Source organism: Aquarana catesbeiana, linkage group LG03, assembly GCF_042186555.1.
Source record: "Aquarana catesbeiana isolate 2022-GZ linkage group LG03, ASM4218655v1, whole genome shotgun sequence".
Taxonomy (NCBI): domain Eukaryota; kingdom Metazoa; phylum Chordata; class Amphibia; order Anura; family Ranidae; genus Aquarana; species Aquarana catesbeiana.
Window position 1 is genome coordinate 220,261,505 of NC_133326.1, and position 20,925 is coordinate 220,282,429.

Below are 20,925 nucleotides of genomic sequence, written 5' to 3' on the forward strand. Positions count from 1 at the left end.
CATTTTACGCCCTTAGAAAGCCTGAAGGCGGTGCTTGGTTTTCGGGGTCCTGTATACGGCTAGGCTCACAAAAAGTCTCACACACACGTAGTATCCTCGTACTCAGGAGAAGCAGCAGAATGTATTTTGAGGTGTAATTTCACATATGCCTATGGTATGTTTGAGCAATTGATCATTTGGTGACAACTTTGTGCAAAAAAAAAAAAAAAATCTTTTCATTTTTCCGCAACTTGTGGCAAAATATAAAATATTTCATGGACTCAACATGCCTCTCATCAAATAGATTGAAGTGTCTACTTTCCAAAATGGGGTCAATTAGGGGGGGTTTGTGCTATCTTGGCATTTTATGGCCTTCGAAACTGTGAAAGCTAATGAGTGAAATCAAAAATTTACACCCTTAGAAATCCTGAAGGCGGTGATTGGTTTTCGGGGTCCTGTACGCGGCTAGGCTCCCAAAAAATGTCACACATGGGCTATCCCCATACTCAGGAGAAGCAGCAGAATGCATTTTGGGGTGTAATTCCACATATAACCATGCCATGTTTGAACAATATATCATTTAGTAACAACTTTGTGCAAAAAAAAAAAAAAAAAAAAAGAAGTTGTAATATTTCTGAAACTTGTGACAAAATATAAAATATTCCATGGACTCAACATGCCTATCAGCAAATAGCTTGGGGTGTATACTTTCCAAAAAGGGGTCATTTGGGGGGGGGATTGAACTGTCCTGGCACTTTATGCACAACATTTAGAAGCTTACAGTCTGGTCCATAAATATTGGGACATCGACACAATTCTAATCTTTTTAGCTCTATACACCACCACAATGGATTTGAAATTAAACAAACAAGATGTGCTTTAACTGCAGACTTTCAGCTTTAATTTGAGGGTATTTACATCCAAATCAGGTGAACGGTGTAGGAATTAGAGAGCGAGAAGAAAAATACAACCACCAACTATTTTTGGATTTTTATTTTTTTGTGTGTTTTTATTTTATTTTTTATTCACTTTTATAAAATTGTAAAAAAACTTTAAACTGAACGTTGCAGATTGGGGTATCTCAAGTCTCAAAATGTGATGGCCATCACATCTTTTGAGACCCTGAGACCTTGTGTTAGTGTGCCTAGGACTGTGTGGTGCTGTACCCTACACTAAAACTCAACTAGTGCGTGGTAGCGTTTGAAGTTTTCACAAATGCAGAGACCAGGTTGGTCAGGACAGGAGGGACAATAAAAGCGGGTGTCACGCCTAAATCTGCGTTTACTGCAGACACAACATCTTCTTTGGGGTGTTCTTTGGGTAGGGGTACCAGGGAGGACAATAGGAAAATGCCTCTCATGCAGCTGGCTCACTGGATTTGCATTGGAAAGTTGGGCAAGATCACCATCTGGAAACAGAAGGGCTCTGACGATCTCTTCCTGGAATTTAAGGAAGGATCCAGTCTGTCCTGAAGCTTTATATAGCACAAAAGCGTTCAGCAAAGCCAATTGAAATAAACAGACACTTTTTTGTACCAGCGTCTGACCTTACGGGCAGTTAGGTATGGCGCCAACAACTGGTCGTTGAGGTCCACCCCTCCCATGTTAAGGTTGTATTCGTGGACAGAGAGGGGTTTCTCCACAACACCAGTCACCGTAGGAATTTGGACTGCCGTGTCTGCATGAAGCGAGGACATAAAGAAAACATTCAGTGAATCCCTTCACTGCTAACAAATTATTACACTTCAAGCAGGCTCTCTCCCCCCCGTCTAAGTCGGAATTCTACAAGCCGTTGGGGGAAGCCCCGGCGATTAGATTGCACGGTGCCACATGTGCATAATCAAAAAGGTGCCCAAAAAGTGGCACGCTCGTGTAATAGTTGTCCACGTTCAAGTGGACAAGTACCCATTTCCGAACAAGGGTGACACCAAGTCCCACACTATCTTACCAGCGCTCCCTATGTAGTCTGGGCAGTTCTCCGGCTCTATGTGACTATCTTTTCCCTCGTAAACCATAAAACTATATGTATAGGCTGTGACCCTGTCTGGCACACTTGCTGGGAAGATACTGTTTGATAGACAAGCGGCCAGAAAACGTAATCAGGGCCTCATCTACGCCGATAACTTGATCGGGAGTAAACAAGGCTGCAAAATGTTGCTTCAAGTGGTTTACGAGGGGCCGAATTTTGTAGAGCTGATCAAATCCAGGGTCACCCCGAGGACGACAGAGTTCATTGTCATTGAAGTGCTTGAACCGCAAGATCTGCTTGTATCGTGTCCTGGCCATAGAGGCAGAGAACAAGGGCATATGATGAATTGAGTCAGTGGTCCAATATGACCGCAACGCACTCTTTTTTTAGTTATGCCCATGAGGGATAGGCCCAGAAAGGTCTTAAATTCGGAAACCGTAATTGGTTTCCAATCTCTAACAAGGGTCAGCTGGGGAGTAACGGCAATGAATTGACCAGCATACAAATTGCTTTGGTCCACAATAGATCTATAGAGATCTTCGGTGAAAAACAGCGAATAAAAATCAAGTTACGTAAAATCAACTGTTTCCACCTGAATTCCGGGTTGGCCAGTGAATGGGGGAAGTACGGGTGCTGCAGAAGTGGTGGGCTCCCAATTAGGATTGGCGAATGCAGCAGGAAGGGCACTATGGGCTTGACGGGCCTGTGTTTGTCTTCTTCTTGGTGGCAGTGGGACACTACTCGTGATTGCCACCTCGCCAGCTTGAACTGCACTTATGGGACTCGCCACGTCACCAAGTGTTACTGCAGGGCTGGATGTATGACCAGGATGTACTAGGCCACTGGTGCTTGCCAGTTCACCAGAAGGATGAGCGGCTCAGGTACTGGCTCTCTGCTCCATACGAGGGACCTGTGGTTCTTGCACCTTGACGACAGCAGAAGAACGGGGTCGTCTGACCTTGGCAGGGACCACCCAGTCCACCCAAGTGCAGTATCAATCGATCACTGTCACAAAACACTAAACACATAACTGCAGGGTTCACAGAGTCAGGCCTGATCCCTGTGAACGCTAACAGTTTTTTTGGTAGCATTTTGAATCAGTCGCTAACAGTCAGGAGCTTTTTTACCTGTGAGTCTCACTACTGTACCAGTAAATTTAGAGACCAAAATGTCAATCGATATTCGCTGAGTTTGAACTTTGTGTATGCAGCATTGCCAATAAAACTGCTTAAAGAGACAATATCACACTATTTGGAGTCTCTTGTCTCTTTGCATATTTAAACATCCTGTTGCTGAGGCTGTCTGAACTTCCGGCTTTTGATCATCACCCAGTGTACACAGAGGCTTTTGGTGAGACACACACTTGGACACCTCTTTAGTGGATGTCTGATCCAATAAAGCACTTTGTGACCCCCCCCCCCCCCCCCCCCCCGAGTAAGGGTGGTCGCAGGCTTTCTGGTAAGCCTCAATCTTACTATGGTGATGGGTATCACTAGAGGTCAACTGATATATAGCGGCAGATTTTTGGCATTTTTTAATTAATCGGCATCGGCCGATTGTGCTGACAAAAAAGGCTGATTTAAAACTTCAGCGCAACTTGCAAATGACTTCTGTAATAGAAGTCAATGCAAGTTGCCTGAAAGTGGAGTTCCACCCAAAAAAAAAATTCATTAATGTGCATTAAAAAAAAAAAATTAAAAAAATAAACATTTGGAGAAATATTTTTTTTTTACTCACCTCTTAATGCCTATTGCTAGGGGGTCCCTCGTAATCTGCCTCCTTCAGCGCTTGGGCTCCTGACGTCACTTCCCTCGGCGCAGGTAGGGAGATCAGCTCTCCCCCCTCCATCTAGACAATCATCTGGGACACGTCACAAGTCCCAGATGATTGCGCGGCCAGTCACGGCGCGCGGCTCACGCATGAGCAGTGGGTGCCCAGCTGTGAAGACACAGCCGGGCGCCCACAGTTACAATGCCGGTGCTTTCGAGCGGAGGAGGAGATGAGCGCGGCTTCGATCCCCCACATTGCTGGACCCTGGGACAGGTAAGTGTCCGATTTTTAAAAGTCAGCAGCTGCAGTATTTGTAGCTGCTGACTTTTAATTTTTTTTTGTTTTTTAAGCGGAACTCCGCTTGAAGTCTTCCCGTGGAGACTTGTCTCTCCTATCTGGGCAGCCTGCCAAGTCTGAGAAAAGAAGCAAAGAGATACAATGTTTATACTTATCAATGGACTGAACTCCTTTGTAGGAGTTCTCAGTTTAACCATTTAAAGACTAAATCTTTTCTGACATTTGTTGCTTACAAGTAAAAATCCAGTCCTAATTTTTGTGTATTTAATATTTAAGATATAGTTTTTTTTTTTTTAATCTAAATTATACATACAAGTGAACTGATTGGACGTTTGTTGTGTTTAATAAATGTTTAAATGCAAGACATTTCCTGTATCGCTTATTACTTAAGGCTGCTTTCACACTGGATCGGGCAGGCGTTGACGGTAAAACGCTGCTAGTTTTAGGGGTGCTTTACCGTCATTTTAGCAGCGCTATTTGGCCGCTAGCTGGGCACTTATAACCCAGCTAGCGGCCGATGAAGGGGTTAAATGCGCCCGTGTAGTGCCGCTGCCGAATCGCTTTGCAGGCGCTTCAGCAGCGCTGCCCATTCATTTCAATGGGCAGGAGTGGTGGAGGAGCAATATACACCGCTCCAAAGATGCTGCTTGCAGGACTTTTCTTTTAACATCCTGCCAGCGCATCGCCTCAGTGTGAAAGCACTTGGGCTTTCACACTGAGACTGCAGGGGAGCCGTTTTGCAGGCACTTTAAAGGTGCTATTTTTAGCCCAAAAGTGCCTGAAAAATGCCTCCAGTGTTAAAGGGGTCTAACTGTTAGATTTTATGAGATGAAGGTTAAAAAAAAAAAAAAATCAACCTTACATATCGGCCCAAAAAAATCGGCATCATATACCGGCCATCGGTCACCGCGATTTCTAAATATCGGCATCAGCCAGAGAAAAACCCATACCGATCGACCTCTAGATATCACACTGCCAAGCATCTGATCAACGTTCCACACCTTATATGGGATCTCTTCTACTGAATATCAGCCATATATGAACTTTTTTCTCTCTTCACAATTTTTTCACATCTGTACTGTTACTTAATATTGCATATTGCTTATAGTTAGTATTGCATATTGTTATTGCACGTTTGCACTTTTATAGTTCATCACATGCTAAACATGCATTGTGTCAGTCATATATGAACCCCTTTTTTTTCTCTTTTCACAATTTTTTTTTTACGTTTGTATTGTTAATAGTGCACATTTGTTATTGTTGGTATAGCATATTGTTTATTGCACGTTTGCACTTTATAGTTTATCACATGCTATATATACGCATTGTGTCATCATGAATTGCACAGTTTAACTCTAGCGCTGCATTTTATATTTTGAATGATAATTATCTCTGCCAGAGAGATTTATTTCCACGGAAACTTTTGCATATTGCTCATTACACCCCTCATCAATGAACTACTATTTAGCCTCAAGTACTGGAGCTATGCCACAGATGTGGTGCAGAACCTATAAATGCAGTGGGAGGATTGCCTCTTCCTGTTGACCCTTTATTATTTATCCTAGGTATTGTTAATATAGAGACACCACTGCTGTAAACAATTGTTTGCTTTTTAGGACACATTCTATGCCCAAAGGGAAATTTTACTGAGATGGAAGCTGCAGACTCCACCAACTCTGTATATAAATATATATAAACATACTTGCCTTAGTAGGAATTGCCTCAAAAAGTTTGACAACATTTGGTCCTGTTGTATTAATGCACAAGGCCTAACTGTCTAAACTAGCCAGATTCTCTTTCTGCCTTTTTGCCTGGTCCTATTCTGTATGGTCTCCCATGCTGTTCCATATGCCAGACATGACTAGATTGTGATTAATATCTTGGCCGGTTTATATTTTTTAGTACTATCTGACCAGCTCTGTAAATGTTTGAGCCACCATGCCCTTTCCTCCTTCCTCTCTCTTCTATTTGTGCCTTTTCCTTTCTGTCCCTCGCTATATAGATCTTTATCGAGAAACTGTGTCACACAATGCTACTCTGACTGCATTATGATGCTAACTTTTACTTTTGCTTGGATTTTGTACCTCGTGTGCTCCTGTCTGAACACCTATGCATGCTACTGCAATGCATCTAGTACATACCTATGCCAACATATTTACCATACCTTTTAAAACCTTTCTATATTATTATGTTTTATTGCACTTTGTACGCCTTTGTTGTTCACCGTTAGTGCAATGGAAATGTGTTAAATGTTAAACAAAAAAAACCTGAACAAACTAAGAATATGGTTGAAAAATTGCATTGGCAAAATGATTTCTATAATGGCATACTGTACATTTGAATACATTGTTAAGCAGCATGTCATAAGAAGTTATAAAATATCTCTATCTTGCTCCTATAAAACAAAAAAATTATGTCCCGTCCGCATCTGGCTCTCGACCTTAACTCTGGGAAGAGCAGTAGAATGAGGGATTTTCTACTATATTCAACAGTTTCCATCATGTCTTTTATCCGAAGGACTTATGTCACTATTAGTTCATACTTAGGGGGATATTACCATTTCAAGATCATTAATGTGAAAGGGTGCTCTCAATTCCAACCTCTCTACTAACTGTCTTTGGACGATTTGTCCTTTCTACCCTTATGCATTATCACATATGTTATATATTGCTGTGAAATTCTTCTACTTTGTCCCCTTCTGTTATACGGTCTTATGCCCCGTACACACGGTCGGATTTTCCGACGGAAAATGTGTGATAGGACCTTGTTGTCGGAAATTCCGACCATGTGTAGGCTCCATCACACATTTTCCATCGGATTTTCCGACACACAAAGTTTGAGAGCAGGATATAAAATTTTCCGACAACAAAATCCGTTGTCGGAAGTTCCGATCGTGTGTACACAAATCCGACGGACAAAGTGCCACGCATGCTCGGAATAAATAAAGAGATGAAAGCTATTGGCCACTGCCCCGTTTATAGTCCCAACGTACGTGTTTTACGTCACCGCGTTTAGAACGATCGGATTTTCCGACAACTTTGTGTGACCGTGTGTATGCAAGACAAGTTTGAGCCAACATCCGTTGGAAAAAATCCTAGGATTTTGTTGTCGGAATGTCCGAACAAAGTCCGACCGTGTGTACAGGGCATTACTGTTGAACATGCCTAGATGCGGTTTGTTGGATACTTTTTTGTCTAAATAAAGAATATAAAAAAAAAATGTCTCTATATAAAGAATTGTTCCCTTTCTTAAAGTCACTGAGAAATAACTTGCTTTTTTAAAAATCATTCTGTAGTACTTGTTATCTTCATATTACTTTACCTTTTTAGAATCTATAAATCAAGATGATCCTTCAAAAAAACTAAAGGATGTTATTCATCTCGCTGAGCTATGCATTGAGGTTCTGCAGCAAAACGAGGAACATCATTCAGAGGTAAAACTTTGTTGCTCTTAAGTAATTAACATTTTCAATAGTAAGCTAATAGAATATCAGCTTTTTTGACAGTGTAAACTGCCAGCTACTGGACAGGATAAATGTGTACTGCTTGGAACAAATGGAGTTCTTTACAACATCTGGTTTAACTCACAATGTAAATTAATTTTTTACCCTGCATCTGTTATGTGTGAACAAGTTCTCGAAATTTTATTTTATATTGCAGAAACATCTGTCTCTAAAATATAAAAAAATAAACCCCAGGAGGAAATTCTCTCCTCCAAAAAAAAGGCATTGATTTTTTTTTCTTTAGCAGTTGTGAAATATATAATTAAAAGTTTAACTTTTTTTTTTTTTTAGAGGCTTTGGTGGATAGCTAGACAGAAATACTTTTATTGATTTATACAAATGCCCCTTCTTCAGCATTTAATATTAGCCTGCCATTTTTTTTACATAAAGTGGCCTTATTTAGGCTAAAGTGCAGAAACTCATCCAATTCAGGCTTAGAATTTTTCTTTTTCAATTGGTCATTCTGGGCTTTTGCAGCTTGCACATTTCCATGTCTCTCTACACACCTATACTAAACAAACCCATATGAATAGGGGTATTTAAATATGCAATTCATAGAAAGGTGTTGCCACAATCCAGACAATACACACAATCTAAAATTGAGCTTGATCCTTTGGATTATATTTACCAGCAATTAATAGCAAAAGGTACTCTTAGGATCTCATACCATCTCTATTTGTCCTGGTGACCTTCATCATCAAAGTGAAAGAAAATCACAAATATTGAGTGGTCACCATAATATGAATATATGCAAAATCTTCCAATGAGGACACTAGTTCTAGCAACCACCAGAGATTTCCCTTACTTTGATGGGATTTCATGCTGTGGCTATGGGACAGGAACTTTAAAAGGCCATCTTCCCAATTGGACACAGATTTAAAAAAAAAAAAAAACCTGCGGACAACAGGTTATCCAAAATGAAAAAATGTATTGTATTTGCAGCTGCTCGAGTTGCCACCTGGGCTTCCTCCAGCAGGGCCCACTCCATGTGATGTATCTCCCACTAAACACACACCATGTCCCTGCACAAGGGGTGAGGAGAAACACTGCTATATCAGGATGGATGTTGATTGTTTCCATCCACTCTGTAGCTGCTGGGATTTGTAGTCTGACAACCTGAAGAAAGACCGAGACCAGCCCTGAGCTGCTGATCCCGGAATGCCCAAAGCCAGGCTGGATCAGTCAATCCAATGCTGCTAATCAGCTCAGATGCTCAACATTCCTGCGGTTTGAAATCAGCGGGATATGGTTAGGTCAGTGTTATGGAAGATGGAAGGAAGGTTGGCATGGCTGCAGGGAGACTCCTATGGAGCTATGAAGGGTTGTCTTCTGTGAGACCCCGTTGCTGGGGAGGTTGGGGACCGCTGGTCTAGAGAACCAAAATATGCCTGCTCTTACACCAGGAAAACATTTGTATGTGCTTAGGGAAATCCTGAAAGCAGGCAACAGCTCCCATCATACCACCATCCAATACAGATGCATTTTAACTAGCTAGTAAGGTCCTGGCCATGCTGTAGCATGCTTAGGAGATCGCTTTAATCCACGTGAACATACTGCACAGTGCCATTGGGAAAGCCAGCAGTGTGAAGCCAGTTTGGAGCCAAGATCAAGAACACAGGGACACGACTTCAAACTAGCAAGGAGGAAAGTTCCAAAGTAATCTTGGAAAGTATTTTACCTGGAGAGTAGTTGATGATTGGAATAGACTTCCAGCAGAGTCAATAGTAAGTGGATTCAAACACGCTTGGGACAAACATAAATCTAGACAAAAAAAAAACACAAGACAAAAGAAAATTATGAATAAAAAGAATAGGGGCAGACTTTATGGAGCTATTGGTCTTTTTTCTGCCATCGCTCTTCTGTTTCTATGATTGTGTACAACTCAAAGTAGTTACTAATGATATAATTACAATGCTTAACCGATCATGCTGATCACAGACAAAGCAGTTCAGAAGGTTTGAAAAGTGTAAATAAATTTTATATGTTGCCTTTCACATTGATCACCTCTGACTTACAGCAGCTACAGCTGTAAGGAGAGCCACTTATAATGTAAAAAATGGTAAACAAATACCTGTATATTAGGTTAGTTATTTATTAGATTAGTGTTCTAAGTGAGGCAGATAAATTAGTTGGATAGCGTTGGGTCAGTTAAATAATTTTTATTACTTTTTTTTTTTTTATTACAGCCATTGAACTGACTCACAGTACAGGAAAATGCTTTTTATCTAGAAATCTAATATATACGAAGTTGCTTATCGACTATACAGCAATTACATATGTATCAAGACCTATGCATATTCTATTTATTTTATTAGGGTAATTGGAAGAAAATTATTTTTTGGAAATATTTGGAATAGTATTGTAACAAAATACATTATGCATTAAACAAATAAGAGTTGTGTTTTTCCACAATTTTGTCTACTTCTCTGCTTATTACAAAAAAATATAGCATACAGAAAAATATATTTAGGATGTATTTAAAAATGACTGAAGTAAAGCCCTGTAAGTGCTTAAACTTTTATTAAAATCATTTTGGTTTGAAAAAAAATTGTGTATCAGTGCAAAGGTATAATCAATGCATACCAACACTATACAAGTGTGGTTATACAGGTTTTGATGACCCCTTGATATGAAAGGGTTTACGAAGATTAAAGCTGCTTGTTATGTTTGTACTTTTCTAATAAGGTATTTCACTGGTTTAATTTTTCAAACATTTCTTTTTTGTTTTGCAACACTTGGAAATTTCCATAGGGTAAAGAGGTATGTGATTTAAGGTTCTCTTTTAATTAAAGCTTAACTCCAGGAAGATCAGTAAATTCAAATTTAAAGTGTTACTAAAACCACAACAGTAAAATCAGTCTGTATATGCAGTAAAGCATGCTTGTCATACTTACTGTGGCACCTAAGGGGTTAATCCTCCACATTGTGTAAAAAAGGCTGTTTGATCCTGTCTTCTCTGATCCTCCCCTTCTTTTACTGTCATCAATCCATCTGCTGATAGAACAGGGCCATAGGAAGCACTCTGCACATGCTCAGTTTGCTCTGGATTGCTAGAGAGTTTTTTGTTTGTTTTTTTGGGAAGGGTGCATGTGATCAGCACAGGGCCAATCGGCACTGTCCAGACAGAGGGTCAGGGGTCATGGAGCCTCATAGGACTGTCAGAGGATAATGAAAACTCCTCCTACAAGCTTTAATCAGTGCTTTGCCGTTTACGGATAAACGTCACAAGACTGCTATATACTGCTGATGAGAAAAGGTATTTAGCAGTTGAAATTTACTAAAATAATTGCATTTCCTTGTTCTGTGTACTGTGGAAGACCAGATATAGTGCATGCAGGGTCCTGGGTTTAGTAACACTTTAAGGCTCCATGCACACTAGGCTTAAAAAAAACGTTGATTCTACAGGTGTTTGACGTTTTTTTTCTCCTGCCTCTAGAAGCACTTTTATTGTGTTCTGTGTGTCTTTGCACATTATTGACTACTATAGGCGTTTTCTGTCAGGGACGTTCAAAGGCAGGAAAAAAAACCCTTCTTTATCGCGTTTTCTGGAGAAGTTTGGGAGCTGTAAACACGTCATTCTCTCCTAAACTCCTATTTTCTCTTCTGAACGTTAAGCCTCGGTTCACACTGGGACGACTTGTCAGGCGACCTAGGTCGCCTGACAAGTAGCGTCCCGTTAAGTACAATGGAACCACTCTAATCGGAGCAACGCAAGTCGCTCCGACTTAGAAAAAGGTTCCTGTACGACTTTGGGGGCGACTTGGGGCGACTTGCATAGACTTCTATACAGAAGTCGTTTTGCAAGTCGCCCCGGCAGTCGTGTGCAGGTCGCCTCGGTGAGGCGACCTGCAAGTCGTGCCGCCTCTGGTGTGAACCGAGGCTAAGTTTCAATGTTTTTTAGTAAAAATGCAATGCAGTGTGAAATGCATTCTGGTTATTTTGGGAATAAAACTTTTGCAGAGGGGTGTGTAGTGCAAAAAACGCCTATAAACCAAAATGCTTAAACTCTCATAGACTCGCCTAAACTTTGTACAATATGCTTTCTATTTGCGTCTTTTATGCCACGTTTTTTTAAGCTAAAAATTTTGAAGTTTTTTTTCTGCTCCTAGTGTGCATGGAGCCTAAGATACATATATGTGAACTGTTTTGCTTCTCAAACGATTTCCTATTCCTTTTTAATTTAATTAAAGAGGAATTGCTGTCTGCTCACATAATTTGTAAAAAAAAACACCTTTGCCATTCTGAAGCTTCCCTCCAATCACTTTGCATATGATTTTATATATACTGTGATTCTGTATTTGCCAAATATGCTGCAGAAACCTCTCTCCACTGAGTCTGGCTGCAACCATTTTAAGTGTGGGTAGCTGAAGCTGCTGCCTGTTCACTTCCTGGATTTACACAGAGGCAAACCCTTCAGCTCTGCAGCCCTCATTGGCCCTCTTATGACTCACCCCCCCTCCCTTCCTGCCAAACTCTCACAAGAGAGAGAGAGCTGTGCATGATGTCATAAGGCTAGTCTTTTTACCAGACAAGAAAAAGGAAGTGGGCTGTATAAGGTATTTGCTGGCAGAAAATAAATATTTTATTATCCAAAGTTAAAACAAAGGCAGACAATTTTATATATGGAAAGTTTGAAAAAATTACTGAAGGTCACGACCAGCCGCCGCCTGCGCAAATAGCCGTAGCTGTACGGCGGGCACTTTAACTCCGTGGGACGTAGGAGCTGATGCACGTGCCTGGCGGCCACGATGTCCGCCAGGCACCCGCGATCGCTCCTGAGAGACACAGAACAGAGATCTGTCAATGTAAAAAGACAGATCTCTGTTCTGTCAGGAGAGATACTGATTAGGAACAACTATCGGTCTCCTCCAGGCAGTCCCATCCCCCCCACAGTTAGAAACACTCCCTAGTACACACATTTAACCCCTTGATCGCCCCCTAGTGTTAACCCCTTCCCTGCCAATGACATTTATACAGTAATCAGTGGCTATTTTTAGCTCTGAACGCTGTGTAAATGTCAATGGTCCCAAAAAAATGTCAAGTATCCGATCTGTCCGCCGCAATGTCGCAGTCCCGCTAAAAATCGCAGCTCACCCCCATTACTAGTAAAAAAAAAAAAAAAAATAATAAAAATGCCATAAATCTATCCCCTTTTTTGTAGACTCTATAACTTTTGCGCAAACCAATCAATATACGCTTATTACAATTTATTTTTTTTTACCAAAAATATGTGTGGAAGAATACATATCGGCCCAAACTGATGAAGAAATTAGTTTTTTTTTACATTTTTTTGGGGGGGGGGGGATATTTATTATAGCAGAAAGTTAAAAAAAAAAGTGTGTTTTTTCAAAATTGTCGCTCTTTTTTTGTTTTTATAGCGCAAAAAATAAAAACCGCAGAGGTGTTCAAATACCACCAAAAAAAAGGATATAGATTTTGTTTGGGTACAGCGTCGCAAGACCGTGCAATTGTCAGTTAATGCAATTGTCAGTTAATGCAATGCAGTGCCGTATTGCAAAAAGTGGCCTGATCAGGTAGTGGGTAAATCCTTCCGGGGCTGAAGTGGTTAATAACCCAAACAGAATGCTAAGTGGTCACTGGTGCACCATATTGATGAGGTCAACACTCCACTCTCCCCTCATATCTGCATGCTTGATTGAAAGCACTGTGCCATGCAGTAGAGCCTGACTGACTAGTGGCACTGCTCTTCCTTTTCATAGTCTGCTGTGCAGGGGAATATAGAAAGGTAATATGTATAGAGATTCAGGTGATTATGCTAGGTGAATTTTATTTATTTATTTTTTTTTTTCAATGAATATGGTAGTGGATTTGATTGTTTAACTGCCTGGTGTCTGGCTTTAAGAGTTCTACCCATTCTTGGAAAAAATAAAATAAAAGTAAGTTGGCCTTTTTGCATGCATCACTGAACCCATTCAATCTGGGAAAATGCAACGTACTTTTGTTTTCCCACTTTTGGTGTAGTGTACTTAAAGCTTTTTCAAATATATAAAGAGATTTACATAAGTATTCAGTTATGAGCTTATTTCGATTATTTAGAGCAAAAGGGGCAAATACTTATCACAGCAATTATGGCTTTTTTTTTTTAATTAAGTGACCAACAATCCAGGCTGTAACACTTCACATTTTGGAAACGTTCATGGGGCAAAGCATTTCACTTTATTGGCGTGGTGTAATCAGACATTTTGTCTTTTTAAAATAGCTGAGTGGTTGCAATGCAGAGCTGAATTAGATAGGAGTCACTGGGGACTTTCAGGATGATTGTTTGCTTTGGACTTTTTGCCACACTATGAACTAATGCTAGCATCTGTGTTTGTATGGGTTGTCAACTCTTATGCACTGGGGTTACATTTATAGTAAGTACAGCATTTTATTAAATTACTACTGTTCTAATCAGCACTGTATAAAGTGTCCATATTGTTTATATGCATTGAGCAAGGCTGTTTTTACTAAACTAACCCTTTATTACTGCAAAAAGACTTTGAGGGGTTGATTTACTAAAGGTAAATAGACTGTTCACTTTACACAGAAACTTTCCTCAGACCTTAGTGAATATGGTGATATTACACTTTGCAAAAAACACCCAATCACATGCAAGGAACATTACAAAATGCATTTTTCTTGATTGAATGGTGGGAGTTGACAAAGCTTTAACTCCTTCACTAAGCTCTGGGGAAAATCCCCTTGCAAAGTGAAAAATATTTTTGCTGTTAATAAATCAACCCCTATAAGTCCGACTGTAAAATGCCACTTGCCTTAAGTTTTTTTTTTTTTTTTCTTTTTTTACCTTTCAGCAGAGATCTTAGAATGCACAATTGTTTGTATTCCTAATTCTCATACCAAATGTCAAACCAATTACTTAATGTTATTGTCAGGTTAACTGATGCATATTGGTGCCTCTGTACTTGTAAGTTTAGAGGCTTAAATGACTGTACATATATATGCAACCTTAAAGTGATTGTAAAGTCTTGTTTTTTTTGTTTTTTTTTTAAATAAAAATAACAAACATATTATACTTACCTGCTCTGTGTAATGGTTTTGCACAGAGCAGCCCAGATCCTCCTCTTTTAGGGTCCCTCTTCGGTGCTCCTGGCCCCTCCCTTCTTTCAAGTGCCCCCCACAGCAAGCAGCTTGCTATGGTGCACCCAAGCCGAGCTGCAGCTCCGTATATACATTTAGACACGGAGCCAAAGTTTGGTCCCACTCCCTCTCTCGCCTCATTGGCTAACGGACTTTGATTGACAGCAGCGGGAGCCAATAGCGCTGCTGCTGTGTCTCAGCCAATCAGGAGGAGGAGTCTTGGAAGTCGAGACACTCGTGGACATCGCTGGACAGAGATGGGGCTCAGGTAAGTATTGGGGGGTGCTGGGGACACACAGAAGGCTTTTTATCTTAATGCATAGAATGCATTAAGATAAAAAATCTTCTGACCTTACAACTCCTTTAAGGAAGTGGGTCTTTATGCATCAGGCTGCATATATTATTATCGTACAGGATTTAAATAGCGCCAACAGTTTGCACAACGCTTTACAATATAAAGGGAGATAATACAGCAACAGTACAATTCAATTTCAAGAGGGTTAAGAGGGCCTTGCTTTTGCAATCTTGCAAGTATACATTATATACATACTTGTGTGTTTGTTGGGAGTGTGCTTCACAGCACGCTCCAAGCACAGAGACTGGACTCTCACCGGGAATGAACCATGTGATTAGCTGTAGCCGATCTCAGTAAGCAAGCTGTCATGAATAAAAGCCATTCATGAAAGCTAAAACTTTCTCTTAGAACAGTAATCATCACTGTTATAAGCGATAATAGTGTGAAAAAAAATCCCTGATCATCCCCCCCAGAGTAGTAGTAGTACTATGGTGACACTAAACTACCCTAATGACAGGATGTAAAAAAAATAGTAAAATAGTAAAAAAGAAAAAAAAGTAAAAAAAAGAAAGTGTTTTAAAAATGCACATACTGTTCCCAGTCAGTATCTCTGATCACATCCACACCACTTATATGATGACGCTGTACTTCAGTATACAACAAAACAGTATGACAATATGTAAAAAAAAAAAAAAAAATTGTGACAAAAAAACTAATTTTTATTTAATATCTTCCTTTTCAAAAAAATTGTGACAACTAATTACAACCAAAAAACTTGCCATGCCGCTTTCTAAATACCTTGGACTGTCTACTTTCCAAAATCGGGCCATTTAGGGGGAATTTGTACTGTCTTGGCATTTTTAGGCATTTTTAGGGCCGTCAGTACATCAGGGTTGATCAATTTTCAAATATATATACCATAGTTTGTAGACTATAACTTTCACACATTTTTTTTTGTTTGTGTAGCAAAAAATAAGAAACCAGTGGTGATTTAAATACCAGCAAAAGGAAGCTCTATTTGTGTGAAAACAATGATAAAAATGTCATTTGTGTGCACTGTTGTATGACCGAGCAATTGCCAGTTGAAGTAGCAAAGGGCAGAATAGCAAAAAATGCCCTGGTCATGAAGCAGATAAAACCTTCCAGTGGTCAAATGGTTAGATTAGTATCCGTGTCGTCATGTGCTTTAGGTAGGATAAAAAAAAAAAAAAGCAAAATGCGCACTATTGTTTCTAGGCCCTACTGCAGGTACAAACAGCAAATAACATATTGTACACATACGTGGTATTGCTGCGATTGTCCGGAGCAGGAGAATTTCCCATGAGTTTTTTGGTGGTAGATTAGGTAAAAGCAAGAAATGTACAACTACAGTTGTTAAATAAAAATTATATATATATATATATATATATATATATATTTCTTCTTGTACATCACTGGACACAGAGCCATAGTAGTTACTATGTGGGTTATAGGCCACCTTCTGGTGATGGACACTGGCACGCCCTAAGACAAAAAGTGCATTCCCTATATAACCCCTCCCACTACTGGGAGTACCTCAGTTTTTTCGCCAGTGTCTAAGGTGTTGGTCACGAGTAAAGATGTGCTGTGCTGAGCTCCACTGGAGCAATCCTTGCTGGAGCTAGCCATGCTGACTGGATCCATTCAAAGTTTCTCTTCTGGCCAGATTGAATGGTACCCGGGCCTCGGATCCGAAGAAACAAGGTTTTTGCCTGTGAATGCTTCTCTTTTTAGAGAGCTGGACCCTGGGATCCAGTACTTTTTGGTAGTAAGGCCATAAAGTTTTACTGGCAGGATGCTGTTGCAGGTCCAGGATAGTGGGTTTCCTCTAGGATCCCCAGCTCCTGGAGGTTTAAAGGAACCCACCGTGAAGGGTGAAGATTGGGTCTGTTGGTTTACCACAGAAAACCCTGTGGCGGGAAAGGTAAGTGGAGTTTTCTAAGATTTTTTTTTGAATTTTCTTATGAATATCTCCTTTAACATAAAATGTTGTCATGCCTATGGGTCACCACTGGGGGCTGTATTGAGCACTCACCGTCTCATGCTGGAAACAGCGCTGTGTCAGAGAGCTGAAATGCTTCTTCCTCCTCCAGCCGAACAGCAGATCCTCCGGTAAGCTTGAGGGGGGTTTCTCCCTGCTTATCACCCCTTATGCTGATAGTCTCCTCCTCATGGTGAAGGAAGCGCTCGGATTTCTTTTTTTGACAAAAAAAAAGACAGGAAGCATGATCAGAGCGCCGCTCGGCGGCTTGCAGCCCCCCTGCACCATGTTGTTTTCTCGGTAGGTCCGAGAGGACCTGTAGTCCACCGCTCGCGCAGGAAAGGCTTTACTTTTAAAAAGTGGGAAGAGCCGTAGGCAACACAGGGGGGCAGGGCTTAGCGGCGTTCTCCGATGCCAGGACATGAGGAGGCAAGTTTTTAAACGCACACTGTGTGCTACAGCAGGCTGTGGAGGGACACGAGCAAAGAGGTGGCATTAACAGGTTTGGTGACACGGGCATTTCCTTTGACACATTTTTTACTGCTGCATCAGGCTGGGCATTAATAGCAGCAATTGTGCTGAACTATAGATCTAGCAGTGTATGCATTCCTTCTGGTAGTGCCTCTGCTTTGTGCATCAGGCTATGAGCGGAAGGGGGACAAGGAACACCTCAAAGTGTTCTAGAGGATTGATTGTTTTACGGCAACCTAAATTCATGTCTAAAAAATGACATCCTCCTCTGAGAGTGATGCGGCCAGTCAGAGTGAGCTGTCGGGGGACTGGTGTTGCAGCAGCTCTGGACACTTCAGCCCCTATATATATTACTCAGGAGCTTTTTTCTTCTACCATTTTAAGTTTGGAACAGTACATTGATGCTATGTTCGCTTCCCACAGTGGGCCCAAGCGTAGCAGATCCCGTCCATTGCTCAGGACCCTCATACTGAGGAGCAAGGGGCAGGAGATCATGAAGTTCTTTCAAAGGATCAGGAAGAGGCTGATGACTCCTCTTCCGAAGATCTTAATATGGAGGGAGCAGCCTCACAAGAGAGACTGTTGGTACACTCCCTTACTAAGTTGGTTCGCTCAACTTTTTTACTGCCTGTAGCACAGTCTGTTGATGAGCCCACCTCTGGTTTGGGGTCACTAAAGCCTCCCCAATCTGTGGATGCCTTTCCTATCCATTCATGGCTAAAAAAGCGGATGTATTCTGAGTGGGAGCACCCAGATAAACAGTTTTTTCCTCCAAAAAAGTTTTCTATACTTTATCCTATGGAGGAGGAATTCTATAAGAAATGGGGGATTCAAGCAATTGATGCTGCTACATCCTCTGTAAATATAAACCTGACTTGTCCTGTAGACAATGCGCAAATGTTGAAGAATCCAACAGATAAAAAGTTGAAATTTCTTTTTAAAAACAACATTGCTCTTGCAGGTTCAGTTGTGCAGCCGGCTCTTGCGGCGATTAGAGTATCTCATTCCATAAAGGACCAGTTTGTGGAGGTACTCAAGATTATTCCTGATCAACAGGCCCAGCAGTTGGCTGGCATATCAGAGGCACTGTGTTTCGCAGTGGATGCTATGAAGGATCCTATTATTCAAGCCTCGCAGCTTATGCTAGGGCTGGTACATATGCGCAGAGTCCTATGGTTGAAGAATTGGTCAGCCGAAGCGCCATGTAAAAAGCCCTTGGCCAGTTTCCCTTTTCATGGTGAACGTTGTTTGGAGACAATCTAGATAAGTATATCCAAAGAATTTCTAATGGGAAAAGTTCTCTTTTACCAGTAAAGAAGAAGTTTAAATGTTTTTCCTTTAAACTTGCATCTTTTCCAGTGCCAGGAGCATCTGCCTCCAGACAGTCTCGACAGCCTCCACCATCGGATTCAAGAGGAAGACTCAGGGGCAGTCCCAAGGCCAAAAGAGGCAGGAAGCCCGCAAAGCTAAACACTAAAGCCTCCTTATGAAGGGGCGCCCCCACTCGCTCGGGTGGGGGGAAGGCTTCTACAATTTTCAAAGACCTGGCAGGAACATTGTCGGGACAGATGGGTGGCTTCCTCAATTTCTCTAGGTTACAAACTAGAATTCCGAGAATTCCTTCGTTCCCAGAGATCCAGGGAAAAGGATGTCTCTCTTTCTGGCTCTGGATCATCTCTTGTCTCAGAAAGTGATATCAGAGGTTCCCACAGAAGAGCAGGGATCAGGGTTTTATTCAAACCTCTTCACGGTACCAAAACCAAGTGAGGAGGTAAGACCCATTTTAGATCACAAGGATCTAAACCGGCACTTAAATATCCGTTCCTTTCGCATGGAGTCAATCCAATCAGTTGTCTCCATTCTACAAGGAGGAGAATTTTTGGCATTTATCGATATCAAAGATGCCTATCTCCATGTGCCAATTTTTCCTGCTCATCAGAAGTTTCTATGCTTCGAGGTAGAGAATCGTCATTTTCAGTTTGTGGCTCTGCCATTCGGTCTAGCCACCGCACCGCGAGTGTTCACGAAGATCCTGGCTCCTCCTTTAGCCAGGTTAAGGGCTCAGGGTATAACAATTCTAGGCTTCTTAGACGATCCTTTTTCTCTATATCAGTCAGTCACCTATCTAAACCAAAGTTTAATCTCAGCCGTAAGCTACCTAGAATTCCTAGGCTGGATTTTCAACCTAGATCCTCCTTAAAACCATCAAGGAGATTACAGTACTTGGGACTGTTCAAAAGAAGGTATTCTTACCCCAGGGAAGGATCAGCTCCGTAAAGGAACTGATTCGACTTGTCAAAACAAAGAGAAATCCGTCCATTCGGCCATGCATGAAATTGTTAGGGAAGATGGTGGCCTCCTTCGAGGCCGTTCCTTTTGCACAGTTTCAATCAAGACTGCTGCAAAACAGTATTCTGTCAACCTGGGATAAGAAGATCCAGGCTTTGGACTTTCTGATGCGCTTATCCCTCGGGGTGCGTCAGAGCCTCAATTGGTGGTTGATATCCAGCAACCTTCAACAGGGAAAATCCTTTCTACCAGTATCCTGGAAAGTGGTAGCAATGGATGCCAGCCTTCTAGGCTGGAGAGCAGTCCTGGAAGAGGCTTCTGTCCAGGGGAAGTGGTCCAAGTCAGAAAGGATCTTACCCATCAGTATTCTAGAAATACGGGCGGTACGCCTGACCCTAGAGGCCTGGACAATTATGAAATTGTCCTGTCAGGATTCAATCCGACAATGCCACGGCTGTGGCTTACATCAGTCACCAAGGGGGCACGAGAAGTCGTGCAGCCCAAAAGGAGGTGAATCATGTACTATCATGGGCAGAAAGCAACATTCCTTGCCTATCAGCGATTTTCATTCCAGGGATAGAAAATTGGCAGGCGGACTACTTGAGTTGCCAACAATTGTTTCCGGGAGAATGGTCCCTTCACCCTGACATCTTTCTTACAATATGTCAAAGATGGGGTGTTCCGGACGTGGATCTGTTCACATCCAGATTCAACAACAAAATCCACAACTTTGTGTCAAGGACAAGGGATCCGCTGGCATGCGGAACAGACGCCTTGGTCTTTCCATAGGATCATTTTTCACTGATATATTCCTCCAGTTCTGCTGCTTCCGCACCTTCTTCGCAGGATCAAGCAGGAAGGGAAAGAGGTGATTCTGGTGGCCCAGAAGATCTTGGTTTGCCGAAATCATAAAGGCGGTAGGGGACCCTTGGACCCTGCCGCTGTGGCCAGACTTTCTTGCGCAAGGTCCGGTATTCCATCCTACCTTATAAACGCTAAATTTAACGGTTTGGCTATTGAAACCCACATTCTAAAGGACCGTGTGTTATCTCCTTCAGTAGTGTCTACTTTGGTTAATGCTAGGAAGCCAGCCTCCAGAGTCGTATACTATAGAGTCTGGAAGGCATTGTCTCCTAGTGTGGATCCAGGGGTTGGCACCCCAGAAAGTATGTCATAGGTAGGATCCTTGAATTCCTGCAGATGGGACTGAAAATTAATCTGGCCTTGAGTACTATCAAGGGCCAGGTCTCGGCCTTA

General features: G+C 41.5%; 1 protein-coding gene across 5 annotated transcripts in view; it reads left to right on the top strand.

Moving 5' to 3' along the window:
• Positions 1-20,925, top strand: part of CADPS2 (calcium dependent secretion activator 2) — a 1,072,621-nt gene that overhangs the window by 642,442 nt on the left and 409,254 nt on the right. For all 5 annotated transcript variants that reach the window (XM_073619790.1, XM_073619788.1, XM_073619789.1 and 2 more), the window contains exon 17: positions 7,344-7,447. In XM_073619790.1, the coding sequence (XP_073475891.1) occupies positions 7,344-7,447 (104 nt within the window). The remainder of the gene's footprint in view (positions 1-7,343; positions 7,448-20,925) is intronic.